Source organism: Mauremys mutica, chromosome 1, assembly GCF_020497125.1.
Source record: "Mauremys mutica isolate MM-2020 ecotype Southern chromosome 1, ASM2049712v1, whole genome shotgun sequence".
NCBI classification, from domain to species: Eukaryota; Metazoa; Chordata; order Testudines; family Geoemydidae; genus Mauremys; species Mauremys mutica.
Window position 1 is genome coordinate 94976518 of NC_059072.1, and position 16280 is coordinate 94992797.

At 49.0% G+C, this 16280-nt stretch overlaps 1 protein-coding gene across 2 annotated transcripts; it reads right to left on the bottom strand.

The window, feature by feature from the left end:
* Positions 1 to 1252: 1252 nt before the first annotated feature.
* EIF3L (eukaryotic translation initiation factor 3 subunit L) lies at positions 1253 to 16126 on the bottom strand. 2 transcript variants are annotated; one of them, XM_044985795.1, is made up of 13 exons: positions 15956 to 16126; positions 15719 to 15758; positions 14441 to 14651; positions 13718 to 13797; positions 12581 to 12642; positions 10849 to 10918; positions 9948 to 10021; positions 8694 to 8865; positions 7736 to 7890; positions 6401 to 6571; positions 3825 to 4322; positions 2511 to 2591; positions 1253 to 1486 (listed from the first exon to the last, which is right to left on the bottom strand). In XM_044985795.1, the coding sequence occupies exons 1-13, from the start codon at positions 15986 to 15988 to the stop codon at positions 1448 to 1450; spliced, it is 1686 nt and encodes a 561-aa protein (XP_044841730.1). In that variant the 5' UTR covers positions 15989 to 16126; the 3' UTR covers positions 1253 to 1447. The 2 variants fall into 2 exon arrangements, with proteins under 2 accessions (XP_044841730.1, XP_044841738.1); XM_044985803.1 differs by lacking the exons at positions 13718 to 13797; positions 15719 to 15758; positions 15956 to 16126 and having other exon boundaries at positions 14441 to 14519.
* Between the last annotated feature and the right edge of the window lie 154 nt (positions 16127 to 16280).

Consider the following 16280-nt stretch of genomic DNA (forward strand, 5'->3'; position numbering starts at 1 on the left):
GCACCCTCCCTGTGCTAGTCCATGAGATCTCTGCCATCTCCTCCTTGAATCCCTCAAGACCCAGTTGTAGTGTGATGCCTACAAGAAAATGCCACCTAATAGCAGCTAGGAGGAGGACCAGAACAAATGCCTGATGCAATCTCTTCTCCCACCCATCCACTCCTGCTAAATTGCCTGTCTTCTCAGTGTTTGGAGCAGAAAGTGCAGCTTATATTTGGACAGTGCCTAGTACATAGTCAGCATGGTTATAAAGTCTAATTATTCCAGAACACTAATTAAACAGAAAATAGTGTGTGAAACAAGCAAAGCCCCTCTCAGCAGAAAGGAATGGGTACTAACAATTGGTATATATGGCACATGCTTTCTGATCACTCAAAGGCCTTCCCCTTACAGTTGTTGCTTCCTCTCAGACATTCAGAACTATTTAAAGATCGTCTGCAAGCAGAAAAAAAATTAGGGGTGGTCCCTTTTTGCTGTATTAGCTCATTCAAATAACACCCAAGCGATTTCTGTAAAAAAAATTGCTTTTCTACTGGTTTTTCACGTCAGAAATTCAGGTCTTGTCTAGCCTGGGGGTGGTGCATGGGTGACTGGAGAACTAGAGAAATTGACACAGGTCAAAATATTGAGAAGAGATTTAGTCAAAGTAAAACTGTCAATTGATATTAGCAAAATCCCTCCTCACACCCCTGTGAATGTTTGCGAGAGAGGAAGTCTCACTCCTGGCCCTTCTGTTAAGGTCTGAGGGCTCACACCACACACTGTCTACAAGACCACCAGCTGAGTCCCCAGCAAAACCAGATCTGGTCAGAAGAGCAGACTTAATATTCCTGAGGTAAAAATAAGCAGGATCCCCTTCCTTTAAAAACCCTCAGCCAGATACCAGGCCTTTTTACCTCAAAGCACCCCCCAATTTTTTTTTTTTTTAAATCAACTTTTTAACAGAGTCCTGGGCAGCTCAGTTTAATTCAAGAGGGGAATAGATGAAAGCAAATGGATGACCAATTTGGTTTCTAACCTCCTCCAGCCCCCGACTGTGTGATTGCTAGCATTCTTCCTGCCTGTCAATCAACGCTACAATCTTCTGGGTTCACAGTGTCCATAGAGTTTTAGAAAGCAGGGAAAGGGTCTGTTCCCTATCCTTGTTACCCAGAGAGACTGAGAAAGGGAGAACACTGCTAGCAATTGCGCCCAGAATGCAAACACTTTCTCCCAAAAAGAAGTTATTGAATCTGGTACTGAAAACACGGGGGAGATTTCAGTTGTTTATTAGATGATCTCGGTCCTTTGTTTGGTGGTGTGATCTGAGCAACCTGCTTAGCAAAGTAAGAAATGTCAGCGCCACAGGAGATTCCAGAAATGCCACAATCCTTAACTCCTTTCTCCCACAGCAAATAGAATAATTTCCCCTCCCCCTCCACATTGCTGGTCAGCCTGAGCAGATGTTTCAGGGTCTCTGACCCATCTTCTTCAGAGTTCGATTCAGCTGGAAGAAAAGAAGCAGCCTGTTACAGAGGGGGGAGTTCAAGAAAACACTCACTGCTGGGGCTCTCACAAGTGCACCTTCCCAAACACTCCCACACTCAACTGTGCAAATGCCCTGAGGCAGTAGCAAGCGTAGTCCACAGTAAGGAGAAAAAAATAGTAAAAACCTCCCCACCCCACAACAAGGGAGATCCAGGACAAGAGGGTATAAGTGTTTTCAGTAAACGATAGGGCAAGGTATGGGGTGAAGACAGTTCACATTCGCTCTGCAGCGAGCACTTGGATACGACTGGTCTTGCAGTGGCCCCTGCTGGAAGAATGGGCCGAGACAGTGTGTTCCTCCTTGCTGAGCATTCAGCAGCAAGAAAGGGCAGGGCCATCCTATAAAGCTGCGGGAGCAGTGTCCCAAAGCCTTCAGAAGGGTCCCTCCTGCCCTACATAGGATGGTGGCCGTAATGGATTCCCACTGGTGTTACTAATGGAAATCTGTTAGACCAGAGGTCGGCAACCTTTCAGAAGTGCTGTGCCGAGTCTTCATTTATTCACTCTAATTTAAGGTTTCGCGTGCCAGCAATACATTTTAATGTTTTTAGAAAGTCTCTTTCTATAAGTCTATAATATATAACTAAACTATTTGTTGTATGTAAAGTAAATAAAGGTTTTTTAAATGTTTAAGAAGCTTCATTTAAAATTAAATTAAAATGCAGAGTCCCCCGGATTGGTGGCCAGGACCCAGGCAGTGTGAGTGCCACTGAAAAATCAGCTCACGTGCCGCCTTCGGCACACGTGGCATAGGTTGCCTACCCCTGTGTTAGATGAGTCTAAGGAAAACTGAGCCCCCACAAGGAGGCAGCAAAACATATCAGAATGATGTGGGAGGAGAACACATCACAGGTGGATACCCCAGGGAATAGCTTAAAGTTCTCCCTACCCACACAGACATCTCTCCCACTAGTCCTAGACCTTCCCCTGGCTCCCTATCAGGGATTTTTCAGAGTCCCCTGCCCTAGTTACCCACAGCTCACCTCCTCAAATTTGTGGATCTGGCGGATGAAGAAGTCCCCATAGCGCCGAGCGACCTTTGTGTCTGCAATATGGATCATGTCCTGCCAAGAGAACATGGAGCAATCAGGAAAGGAGCAGAGTTAATTCTGGGGTAAACAGTAGCATTACTGGGGGAAAGGACCCACTGAGGCCTGCGATCAGTGTCAGAGACACCCCTCAGCTGCACTAGTCACCATAAGGAGCCCAAAATTAAGCCACAATACTCTAATTAAAATTTTCCCTTTGGGGTAGGCTCTTGTTTACTCTTGCAAATGGTGGATTCCAAGTTCACAATGTTTTAATGTGGCTGTGTCTCCATTCAGCCCTGATAACCAATTTGACGGTGGAGGCTCCCCATCCCAGCTCTCGGGCTTTGCAGGGTAGCTTTCCCCTGCAAGGTCTGGTTCACTCTCTGCCTCCCTCTAGCAGCAGCAAAGGAGCAGGGCTCCTGCTAATGCTTGGGAGTCACTGGCAGTTCCACTTGGTTTGGGTGGGTGGGGCAGGCAAAGCAAGAGCCAGGCCTTGCAGGAAGAGGGCTACCTCAAGGTCCACGAGGCTAGAAGCACAATCCTTTCTATACACCAGGCTCCCTGACAAGATTCAGGTGGGGGGGAGAGGGGAAGACCTTCTTTGAAGAGCCAAGTGGCAATGTACCTGGAGGCCCTCGCTTAGCAGGAAGGACTTTTCTCCTCCCTGTGCGCAGCTGCTGGCCTTGAGCTTCAGGGACAGGCTGGAGTCTGATCATTCTTTGGGTCTGGATTTCCAGCAGAGCAGGGGATAGCTAAGAGCTGAGAGTGGGCAGAGCTAAAGGCTTTAGCACTTACTGACGCAGCAGTGTGGCCAAGGAAGACTCCCACCTGGTGGGGAAATGAGATGGGCAGGGGAGGCGCTGAAAGCTGGCAAATCTAGACACTGCATTTAAATTGAAGTCTTGAGCTATTATTGAAACATATCCAGCCCAGGATCAGTGACATGGAGAGGGCTCCCCCAGTCTGGGACAGGAGTATTTGGGGCCTGTTTACTCAGGCCAATAGGTCTGATGTGTTTCTAGTGGCACAGGCCTAAAGGTTGGCAAAGAGCCTGACCAGACACATGCTCCTGGCACTACCACTGCTCCATTAAGGACACCGTTGAACAACAAGATTCTGGCGTCACAGTAGCACTTTGAACCACGTCTAGGGATGAGCTCCCAATTAAGAATATGAAATGAGGAGAGAAGGCATGTACCCCAGAGATTGGGATGAATTCCTGATCATGGTTTTTCATGCCTGGGGCAGAGGGAAAGAGAAACTGACCTTGTCAATGTAGAAGTCAACCTCAGAGGCTGACTGGAACTCTCCATCCAGGGCTGAGATGCCGCTGGTCCAGACCAGGTTCTTCATCTTGTGTTTGAAGACCAGCAGCTGGATGCGAAACTCCTGCTCCGTGAGGTCCAAGAAGCCAGCCAGCTTGGCCACAGGCATGGTTGTGTAAAGCTTCAGGAAGCTGCGGATGGTGGACAGCTGGGCCTGCTGCTGCACCTCATCGGCGAATACCTTCAGCTGCTGCAGGAAGGGCTCCTTGTGGTAGTTGGGATGCACATTGTCATAGTTGGGGACCACGGGGGAAAGGAATTTGGGGCAGGCATAGCTGAAGAGCTCTTCATACACCTGTGGGTCACCCTTCTGCATGCGCAGCATCTTGTCCCCATACTTCTCCCTCAGCTGCAAGTGGATGCTCTCATCTATTCGCATGGGGTACATGGTGAGAGCAATGGCCAGAAGGGCATGCATCTGCTCATTCTGCTTGTTAATCTGAGATAGAGAAGACAGCCATTAGAAGCCATCCCTCCATTGCTATTTTACAGTGCCCAGGAGAGAGCTTGGTGCCACACAGTACAGAGACATGCCCTTTCCCCAAAGCGTTTATAACCTGGGACACCATGTGGTGAGCATGGAGTAACAATAGGAGCGGAAGGGATGAGGTAAGACATAAGTTACAGAAATGCTGCTAATGCTCGCCTGGTTAATCAGTTTAGACACACGCCTCTATTGGTAGTACAAGATCTCTCTTTCAATACCTACTATTCACTCAGTTGTATGCACTGTGGAAGAGCAGAGTCTAAGGCAGTGGTTTTCAAACTTTTTTTCTGGCAACCCAGTTGAAGAAAGTTGTTGATGCCCATGATCCAACGGAGCTGCGGATGAGGGGTTCAGGGTGTGGGAGTGGGTTCTCGGCTGGGGTTGGGGTGCGTGAGGGAGTCAGGCCGCTGGGCTGGGGGTGCAGCCTCTGGGGTGGGGCTGGGGATGAGGGGTTTGGAGTGCAGGAGGGGGCTCCAGGTTTCGGGGGCTCAGGGCTGGGGTAGGGGTTTGAGGCGCAGGAGGGATTCAGAGCTCAGGGTGCAGTCTCTGGGGTGTGTCCGGAGATGAGGGATTTGGGGTGCAGGAAGGGGGTCCGGGTTTTCGGGGGCTCAAGGCTGGGACAGGGGATTGGGGCACAGGGTTAGCTTGGGTGGCTCCCGGTCAGCAGTGCAGGGGGGGTGCTAAAGCAGGCTTTCTGGCTTTCCTGGCACCGCGGACTGCGCTGCACCCCGGAAGCGGCCAGCAGCAGGTCCAGCTCCTAGGCGGTGGCACACAAGCAGCTCCGCATGGCTCTCATCCGCAGTCACCGCCCCCCCTACCCCTCCCTCCCCAGCTCGCAATGGGAGTCCGGAGCTGATGCTCAGGGTGGGGGCAGCGCACAGAGCCCCATGGCCCCCCTGCCTGGGAGCTGGACATGCTGCTGGCTGCTTCCAAGGTATGGCGTGATGTCAGAACAAGTAGGGACTAGCCTGCCTTAGCTGGGCAGCACCGCTGACAGGATTTAACGGCCCGGTTGGCAGTGCTGACCAGAGTCGCCGCAATCCAGCGTCTTACATTCCGCGACCCAGTAGTGGGTCACGACCCGCAGTTTGAAAACCACTGGTCTAAAGGAGGGGACTTGAAGGAGGAGTTGGTATTGGCTTGGCAGACCAGAATTGAGGTGTACCAGGAGAAAGGGGCATCTTGGAGATGGTTATGGAAGAAGCAGACAACTGAGACAGCAAGCCTGGCACCAGTGGCAAAGCAGAGGGTGCAGGAATGATGTGATAAAAGACAAGGTCAGATATGTAAACATAGGCAGAGTTATATAGGGCCCTGAAGGGGAGAACATATTTAAAAACTGATAGTAGGTGGAACAGAGAGCCGGGGGACAAGTTTAGATCGATATGCAAGGAAGTCACATTTTGAATGCATGTGGTGGGGGATGTGTGTATCATGGAGGCCAACAAGGAGGTGATCACAGTAGCTGAAAGGTGGAGAGCAGAGTTAGCTGTTTGGCTAGAAAGGAAGAGCCAAATCTCTGAAGTGTTGTGGAGTCAGAAACAGTAGGATCTGGACATGTGAGGAGCAAGAGGGAGGAGTCAAATGATCCATCCGGATACAGAACCTGGTGTTGTCAACAGTAAAAGAACAGGAGAGTAGAAATTAAGACGAAAGTGAAGTGCTTGGTTCTAACAGTCAGTGAGACATCCAAGAACTGAGACAGGCTGAAATGCGAGATTGGATGGAAAGCGACAGGTCATAGAATGGAGAGACATAGTGGTGAACTGTCAGCAAGAAGATGGCACTGAAAATATGTAAGTGGATAAGGTTGCCCAGAAATAGGATGTAGAAGGAGAAGGAGGGGCCATGGAGCTAACACTGTGGAACTGGGAAGGACAACAACTCACCCAAGGAGCTGCTGAGAGAATATTACCACACAAGCCAAGGGAGGACAGAAGGTTAAGGAGGAAGTTATCAACAGTATCAACAGCAGCAGAGAGGTCAAAGATGGTTAGAGAAGGATAGTGCACTGGCCTCGCTCCCCTTACCATTTCATACTTGTAGGTAGTCCTCTGAAACATGCTCTTTGTCCTCTGGATGTAAAGGAGGATGTTGGCAAAGACACGGATGGCATCCTGGTAACGCCGCATCATAAGGTACGCAAAGCCCACGTAGTAATAGGTGGTGACCTGGCACTCCGGCACCCGGGAATACATGCTCTGGGGAGGAAGAGATACACAAACATGCAAAGTTAGAAAAGACATCTTCCCCTAACAACCTTTAACACCTCTTTCCTTCAGGGAACCTGTCTCCATCAGTCTCCAAACCAGTCCTACCATAGAGAAAGGAGAGGGTTGACCTGCTGCCCTCTGTTTCCCCTGTACAAGGAAGTGAGAAAGCGATTATAGAAGACAGACTGGATGATCTAACAGATCATTTACATCTCCCTGGCAATGGAAGATTGTTGCCAGCACGATGTTCATCTCTTCTTGTCCAGGCTAGTGTTTAAAAGTTCTCTTCTTCCCTGGACAGATTATTTACAGGCTAACAGACACCACTGTTGGGGATCCCCCCTTCCCCAAATATTCAGCCTAAAATTTCTCTTCATTTCACCCCATACATGCTAGTTTTACCTGTGTGTCACACTAAACACATCCCATGCCTTCCCACCGGTAATAGGCCTCGGGCTCAGTAGATAGAATTTCATACATTGCAGGGTGTTTGCAGTCCCTCCACAGCAAGCTGTTTAAGTAGCCCATTCCACACCCCACAGTACAGGCACACAGATGGATAACATGCAGAGCTCCAGACCAGTCCAGTGACCATCCTGATTGATGCAGTCCAGCTGCACCAATCACAACTATCACAGGGGGTGCATGATCCTAGAAAAAGCATTAGATATGCGGGGTAGAATGGTTGGTACCAGCGGGGCTGGGGTTAAGGGAAACAGCAGCTAACCAAGACGGGACCAGGGTGCCATACTGTTAAGGGACACTATCCAGCTCAACTAACTAGCAGTGCAACATCACTTTAGCGTATGATGCTTCAATCAACATTCCCCTCAGCATGGAATTGCACCCTAGACCCCAGAAAACAAACACCCAAGAACATGTATACATGCTAGAACAGCCACAACGGCCATCAGGGGACAGCTGTGTGTGTAGGATTTGCATTAAGTGTTGCATTACGCTGTGACTACAGTCCCTAGTGAGGGTGGAAGTAGACACCCCCACCTGACATTCAGAGCAGGAATGAATAGCTCCATAGTTGGGCAGTTCATTGTGATGATCGGGGCCCCCACACCTTTAGATAGCATTTGCTGCCCTTTCAAATAAAGGCACTTTAAACCCAGAAGTGAGCATTTAAGAGCTGTGGCTTATTACCTTCTTATTGAGCTCAATGTTCTCCAGAACCTTGATGGCTTGGTAGTAATCCCCCAGCAGTGAATGGAGGCGCAGCAGCCCCACAAGACTGAAGTAGCCCAACATCTTATAGAGGGAGTGACGACCGTACTCTCCAGCCACACTTTCGGGATCACCTAGAAAGAGGAAGTGTCACACTTTCTACAGAGGAAATGGGCTCTCTCCCCACAGCTCAACTACCTCAGCCCCATGGACATCAGAGGGGTGAGTAAGTCAGGAGATGCAGCTTTCAGCACTCCTCCCACCCTGTTTCCCAATCAACCTCAAATAATTATCCCTTCCCATGGTAACACTTGCCAGAATTAAAGGTTTAGTTCAACTGCCAATGAAACCAACAGGAAGTCAAAGGGCATTAAACAAGGATTTGTCCCAATCTTTAAAACGCTGCAGTCTCATCCATGCAGCAAAGAGCAGCACTCTACTGGTACATTTACATTCTCTGAGCTTTACTTGGGGGCACAGACAGCTCAACCTGAAGAGCCTGGACAGCAGCTACTCATTGCCTGCTTTTACCTATTTTTAGAGGGAGTTTGCTGCAGGTGAGAAGTGCAGGACTGACAGCACTGGAGTTTGAAGCTCTCTCTCCTCAGCACAGACAGCAGCAGTGTAAGCATACACCAATCTACCACGTGCATTTGGATGAGAAGGGAGTTATATCTCAGGCCCACTCAATCCTGGGCCTCCAAGCTGAGGCTGCCAACAAGGGGGACAATTACTGTCACTTGTGATGGGTTGGATTTTTGGTAAATACAATTGAGACACCTCAGCTCATTTCACAGAACAGTCCCCAGTCACTTCCACCCCAGACTAGAACCAGTAACTTCAAGGAGAAAGATTTTGCATCCCATTCCTAATCTCCCTTTCCCTTAGATCACTTCTCTTGGCCAGAATGGCATACTTGGGAATCCTGACCCCTTACCTCCACTGGTGTAGACCTCTAGCTGTCGGTTGATGTTGGACTTGTCCACCAGGGAGTGTAGCACATTGAGGACACTATGGACATTCCAGATCTTGGGATTTGACCGAAGGAAATCAATTTCTTCTTCAGACTTCTTGGCTGTTTTGCAGCGGTACTGGCTGAACGACTGGAACTATGGGATGAGGAAAGGACAGACAAGCAGATAAGGAGCTAGCATGGAAACACTCATCTAAACACCAGCCCTACGGTTCTATCATATGACTGAAGTACAGGAAGCCACAGGTCCCAACAGCAACTTAATCTGAGTTATTACTTGGCAGGTCAAGAGGACAAGTTATACAAACACAATGCACCTAGGGCAAGACTAATGTGAAGCATATACTCAGCATGAGGGAGAACCTAAAAAGCAGCATCACTAAGGACCCAAGGGGTAGGTGAAAGACAGACAATTAGACATGACTGAAGTGGCAGCGAAAAAGTGGCTCACATGCACACACAGAAGCATTGTATCACAGAGCAAGGAGGTGACAGTCCATCTCCATATGCACGTGACAAGATAACATCTGGAATAATGTGATCAGTGCCAGGCATCTTCACACCAAGACATCAAACAGAAGGGAATTCAGAAAGACAAATGTAATTTAAGGTCTGGGAGGGTGGACTGATGGAAGGGGAAAATAAGGGATATTTCAGCTGGTATCAGGAAATGTCTCCTGACAGCAAGACCTCAGAATGTGGTCTAGTTGCATTGCTCTGCATGTCTGGACTTGGAGGGTATTCCAAATAAAAGCCGTACAAGCACCATCAACTGAGAAATTTAAAGGTGGAAAAAATACAATATACAGGAAACAATCCTGCACTGGCCAGCTAGGGTGGACAAACATTCTAATAAGTTCTTTGTGACTCTAGATGATTTTAGCCAGGTAGCTTCCCATCATTTAGATGTGGGAGAGCTGGGGTCAGGGAAGATGCACTTTACAGAAATAGGCCAGGATGCAGGAACTTAAAATGGAAATATGGGTAAAATGCCAGAGTTTCCCAAATATGCCCCAATAACGTGAAGGAATTGTTATAATTTGAGAAAAGGTTAAGGTGTTTGATTCCTATGGACCTCAAATCTGAGTACCCCTTGGATACTCTGCATGTGGGGAGATCTCAGCTATAGGAATCACATGGGACGGAAGGGGGAATGATGGAGAACTGAACAGCCTTATGCACTTATGCTACCAGAAGGCCCAGCAACAGGCCATGTACCTGGTAGATGAATTCATCAATGATATCCCACAGCCACTGGTTGGGCAGTTCCAGAGGAGCAGGGCCATCAGCATCTGTAGAAGAAAAACCACAGGTAATCACCAACAATCAAGAGGTAGGATGACAGTGACATGAAACTGTAGGGGGAAATATGGGCATCACTGTAGCTTTCCCCTTCAAGGGTGGAGACAGAGCAGAACTCACCCATTGGGTGAGGTCCCCAACAGAGAGATGATGCAATAGCTCTGGCCAGGGCTTTGGAGCTGTGCTCCGGCTCCGCTCCAGGCAAAAGGAGAAGACACTTCAAATAACTCACCTACCGTTTGCAGACCTAAAGAAGGCCGATTCTTTTCTTTTGCTCAGAGCAGTTCAGATTAGTGGAGGGATTTGGAATGTGGGTGTTTTCAGATGGATGAATGTGACGTGCTATTAATTCAACAATTTCTTTCCTTGAGTAAGACCAGGGCCGCCCAGAGGGGGGAGCAAGTGGGACAATTTGCCCCAGGCCCTGGGCCCCGCAGGGCCCCCGTGAGCGCTGGCCCGGCGGTGGTCCGGGTCTTCGGCGGCAGGGGACCCTTCAGTGCCGCTGAAGACCCGGTGCAACTGAATGGCCCCCCGCCGCCGAAATGCCCTGCGAGCCCTGGCCCAGCAGCAGTCCAGGTCTTCGGTGGCATTTTGGCGGCAGGGGGCCCTTCAGTGCTGCAGAAGACACGGACCGCCGCCGGGTAAGTCCAAGCACTGCAGCTCCCCTGCTTTGCCCCAGGCCCCCTGAATCCTCTGGGTGGCCCTGGGTAAGACCATGGGATTCTTTCCTCTATAATCCATAAACAAGAATGCTTCTGTTCTTCCTTCCTCCCTCCCACCAAAAATTCACACCAGTAAGTGGATCATAGTAACTCACTCAGAATGTAGTTGAAGAGATTGCAGTAGTTGTAATAAGACTCAAATCTCTGCTCCAGAGAGGGGCCTCCCTGTAATGAAAAGGAGAGAGAGTGGGGAAGTCAATACAGTCTACTTAGCTTCACTTACCTGCTAACTGCCATGGGCCCCCCAAGTGTGGCAGGAATGGGTTCAGGGCTATCATCATGCCTTTTGCGCAGCCATAATCTAGAGTAGCTGAGACACTCTTTCACTGACAGTAGAGCTGCCAATGTCTTTATACTCAACCAGGCCAATCATCATCATACACCCCACCATCACAACCATGAGTGCACACCATTGTTATCAAGAAGCAGTCTTGACTGTTCATGTGCAATGAACTCCTTCCAGAGGTCCTGCTGCTTTCCCAAACTAAACATCTCACAAATGGAACTTCTCCCCTTTCCTCCTAAACATCCTCCTATCACCACCCAGACTCAAAATCTTCAGATTATCTTAAAGAGCTCTCTGTCCTCCTCCCCTCACATGCAGGCTCTTGACAAATCCTGTCAATTCTTCCTCTTCATGGTAGTTCAAGTGTTTCATTATTGACCACTTTGTAAAATGAGCAAGCGTGTCAGGGAAGCACTCCCATTCCTCAGTATTTCATTTTTAAGAACTCCACAGCACAGAATCACCTTGCTACGCCTGTAAAATCTGCCCTCCCGCCCCCTGCCCAATCTATTCCTACTAGTATATCCCTGGATCACGTCTCACGCTAATGCAACATCTCTTTCCTAATCTCCCTGCTTCTCCCCTCTCCAAGTCTATTCAAACAGTGCAGCTAGATCTTCTCCCTCTTCCACCCGCTCTGAACCATCACCTGACCATCTTCCTATCCCGGCATTCATGTCAAGTCTCACATCCTCCCTTTCAAGTCTCTAATTAGCTTCATTCCTCCCTACGTCTCAGCTCTCTCCTTCTTCCTGTTCCCACCTCTTTAACCATTTACTCTGCCCAATCTTCCTTCTCCACTAGAGATTCAAAACCCTCTTTCACACTCCTCTCTGTAGTGGTAGGCTGCAATTTCTTGCACATCAGTTTCATTTTCACTCTAGCACTCCACCACCAGTCTCCACTCCACTGCTTCTTACACCCACCCATCTGACAATTGTAAAAGTTAAATAAAAAGCCACAAAACAAGCTACATTTCTCCTGGAATTACAGCTCTGTCAAGGGGAGAATCCAATTGTTTTCTGTTGTCTCTTCTTTCCTTAATTCACCCACCACAATAATCAGGTGTCATTTGTAGTTATTTATTTGTATGACCATAGCACCTAGAGGTCCCTGTCATGGCCAAGGCCTCACTGTGCTAGGTGCTGCACAAACACAGAACAAAAAGACTGCCACTGCCCCAAGGAGGTGTTACCTAATTCAGATCATAGACTTCTCAAAGACCTTGTCTTCTTACATGAACAAATTATTATGAACTTTGTGCTAGTAATCACTAGCAAGCCTCAGCAGGGGATGGAAGATCAAGTCTTAAAATGTCAGAACTCAAATGAGGCATTACCAACCTTAAGCTTGCACAAGTTTCTCAAGATCCAATCAGGACCTCATGACAGCATATCAGAAGCATGAACAGATTTGTTCTGCAGGAGTTATTTGAATCACAGACAGTGTGATCCAGAGAGGAAAGGGCAAGTTTTACAGAACAGCCATAGGTAAGCCTGCATGTAATTCCTGCATGCAGGACCACACAGGCAAATACTCACACTGACTTTGGCGTAGATGTGCCTGTAGTAGAGCTCCTTGTACAGAATCAGGAAGACCGCATCTGGAAGAGATGGCAGAACTGGACATTAGCAAGCCATTTGGCCAAGTGATCAACATAGCCAGATGTTTCAGGTACACTGGTGGTCTTCCCCCTGCTACAATAAGGGAAAGAGGAGCAAGAGGGTCCCGCTATGGGGCTTGAGTAGGGAAAACATTTAGGAACTTATGTTTCCCAACCTTGGAGACATTGGACAGAGGAAAGGAACAGAGAGCATAGGGAAAGCTGCATGGCTTTGGATTCACTCCCATTGCCAATGACAGATGTGCTGTTGTGGATAAAACAGTGGGCAATTCTTTGAAGCCCACCTTCCCACCATTCTTCTTTGGCAGTTCCTGAAACAGATGGCCACAGGAACAGCATTCAGCAGTTACAGGCCTGGGAAGCTGCATATTGGGAAGCTCTCACCATAGAATTCAGCTCCAAAGCCCAGCAAACACCAGCAATAGCCAATCTCATCTTGAGGAGCATGAAATCTGGTGTGTTGGGAGGGGAGGGGACTAAACTAAACAAACAGAAAGCAAAGGACAGAATCATAGAATATCAGGGTTGGAAGGGACCTCAGGAGGTCATCTAGTCCAGCCCCCTGCTCAAAGCAGGACCAATCCCCAGACCGATTTTTGTCCTAGATCTCTAAATGGCCCCCTCAGGGATTGAACTCAAAACCCTAGGCTTAGCAGGCCAATGCTCAAACCAATGAGCTATCCCTACTGGGGGCAGGGAAGGGGAAGAAGAGATAGAAGAAGAGAGAAAACAGACAGAAGCAGCAAAGACAGCATCTGTGCCAGGGCACAGTGTGAAGATGTATTGGGGGCCCAGCTGCCAAATCAGCAGGGGAGGCTCCAACAGAAAGGAACAGATTGCAAATATCTCCTGTGCAAAGAAAGCAGTGACTTTCAGCTCTCGACATTTTACATTTATAGCACTTCCACTTCTCAACATGATGCTTAGAAAGCCTGCTTCTGAACTGAGTGGGTAGATGTGTAACAGGAAGGGACAGGACAGAGACATCAGCTGGGTCTCTTTCCAAAGTAAAGCAGTTTGCTTCTCTCTTTCCTCCAATAAACAAAATACCTACCATTTCCAACCTGTGGTGCAATGGCCTCTGCCTCTGGCCATGGGGTGTTCTTAAAGAACCTTTCAGTCAGTTTGGTCCAGCTGTGAAAAAACACATGCAGAGGAGATTACAAATTAAACTACTCATTCATCAGTGAAAGAAGGATCGAGTTAAAGATTTCCAATCCTGAAGACATGCTTTGTTAGATCAAAACTATTTCCACACACAGATTTATAAATGAGTCTAGTATGCATGAGAGTGACCAGTTCAACAGATCGGGAAACTGAAGTCCTATTTTATCCTTAACACAGAGAAGTAATGCAAGCTTGTCTCACACACCACCTGTGCAAGTGTGACTTAGTCATGAGCTGGAGGGACCATCGCTAGAAAAGGGGTCAGACACGCCATGGCCTCTTTGACCCTTGGCATATTCTGATGTTATCAGCAAGTGAGCTAATGAGCACCAATGGGGGCATTTTTTTAATATGCACATTAGGAACTGGATTGAGTCTCATTTGGTATGAATTTCAATCACTACTGGGTTTGCGGCAAACCAGTTATCTAGAAGTGAAAGGATCTCTTCCTTCTCATCCAAATCTACCCCCGGCCACATTTTAAATAAAGTCCAAATTTGGATCAAATCAACTGACCTGGTGCTCCCTTTAATTAAAAAAAACCAACAACACAACCCCCACAGGAGGAGTTACAACAGCAATTCCCACCCTAAGAGAGATAGCTTTGTACCTGTTTTCATAGATATCTTGGATCTCATACACCTTCTGGTCAATGACATCGCTGGAGACACGGCTGGCCTGAAGCTCATACACCTTCTGATCAATCAGATCCGAGACAGTTTTATGAAAATACTGGATGAAGTTTTTGATCACTTCAGGGATCACCTGGTAGGTCTGTTGCTCATATTGGCGTTCATAGGCTAGATCCTGTTTGGGGTCTCCTGTGGAAGAAAAGGGCAGCAATGCAGCATATAATTTATGAGCATAGCTCTGTATCTTTCCTGAATTTAATAAAATGCCAGGAAGCTCAGAGAGATGCCCAGAGACAGCACAACCAGGCTGTATCTGGGATCCAAACCAGCTGGCCACAAGGTGAGATGAAGGCACCTCCAGCACCAAGACAGCAGAATAGAGTTGAGTAACATTTCAGGAAGTACCCTGCTTGGTCAGAGTCCTTCCCTGGGAATTCCCACCCCTTAGAGCAGTGGTTCTCAACCGGGGTCTTCCAGGGGATACATCAACTCACCTAAATATTTGCCTAATTTTACAACAGTCTATACATAAAAAGCACTAGCAAAATCAGTACAAACTAAAATTTTATACGACTTGATTATAGTGCTATATATAGGGGGAGAGGGATAGCTAAGTGGTTTGAGCACTGGCCTGCTAAACCCAGGGTTATGAGCTCAATTCTTGAGGTGGCCATTTAGGGATCTGGGGCAAAAGTCTGTCTGGGGATTGGTCCTGCTTTGAGCAGGGGGTTGAACTAGATGACCTCCTGAGGCCTCTTCCAACCCTGATATTCGAAGATTCTATACTATACACTGACATACAAGTACAATCGTTATCTTCCAATTGATTTATTTTATATTTGTATGGTAAAAATGAGACAGTTAGCAATTTTTCAGCAATAATGTGCTGTGACACTTTTGTATTTTTAGTCTGATTTTGTAAGCAAATAGTTTCTACATGAAGTGTAACTTGGGAGTACGCAAGACAAATCAGACTCCTGAAAGGGGTACAGTGGTCTGGAAAGGTCGAGAACCACTGACTTAGCGCCATGCCATGTCTCTGACCAACTACCAACACACAAAAAAGGAGAGAAGCCACTAAGGGGAGGGTGGAGTGGGCAGGGATGAGACCCTCCCCGTCGGATAGTCACATGAGTGTCCCCTATGTGCCAGCTGTAGCTCAGGGACACACGGGCGGGAAGGGACTCCGGGGGGTGATCTGGGGCAGGGGCAGGGCAATGCGTGGGCACCTGGCTCGGCCGGGCAGCAGGACTCACCTGTGTGCATGTCATAGTCACCCTGGTACGCGTAGGTATCCTGCGGGGAAAAGAGACACGGAAGGGGGGTGTCACCGGGGGGGGGGCTCAGATACACAACGGACCCTCCCTTCCCCCGGGGCGGGCCCGGGTCAGGAGGGGGACCCAGGCCCTTTCCCGCCCCGTCCTGTGGGGGGGGGGGACCAGGCCCTTCCCCGGGCCCCTCAACCAGCCTCTCCGCGCGGCCCGGGCGGGTACCTCCGTGTCGTAGTCCTCGGCCGGGTAGGCCATGGTGCGGGCGCGGGGCTCGGCACGCGGCGGCCACGGGCGGCGCAGCAAGGAAGAGGCTCCGGCCGGGAACGCGGCCGCTTCCTGCAGAGAACCGGAAGGGGCGGGGCGCGGGGCGGGTCTTAGGCTGCGTTCGGAAGGGGGCGGAGTTCAGCGGGGCTAAGGGCGGGGCTAGGGGCGAGGCTGGGGGTGGTGACTGGGTCTGACGGGGCAGGTTGGGGTGACGGGGCGGGAGGGGGTAGCTGGGGGTGACGGGGCAGGTTGGGGTGACGGGGCGGGAGGGGGTAGCTGGGGG

What these genes read in the sequence shown, in the direction of transcription:
- EIF3L (XM_044985795.1), bottom strand. Translation starts at nt 15,988, where the DNA reads ATGGCCTACCCGGCCGAGGACTACGACACGGAG. An exon ending in ACATTGAGCTCAATAAGAAG is followed by an intron (nt 6,572 to 7,735) that starts GTAATAAGCCAC and finishes CTTCCTCCCCAG; the next exon opens with AGCATGTATTCCCGGGTGCC. An exon ending in CTACCTACAAGTATGAAATG is followed by an intron (nt 4,323 to 6,400) that starts GTAAGGGGAGCG and finishes TCTCTATCTCAG; the next exon opens with ATTAACAAGCAGAATGAGCA.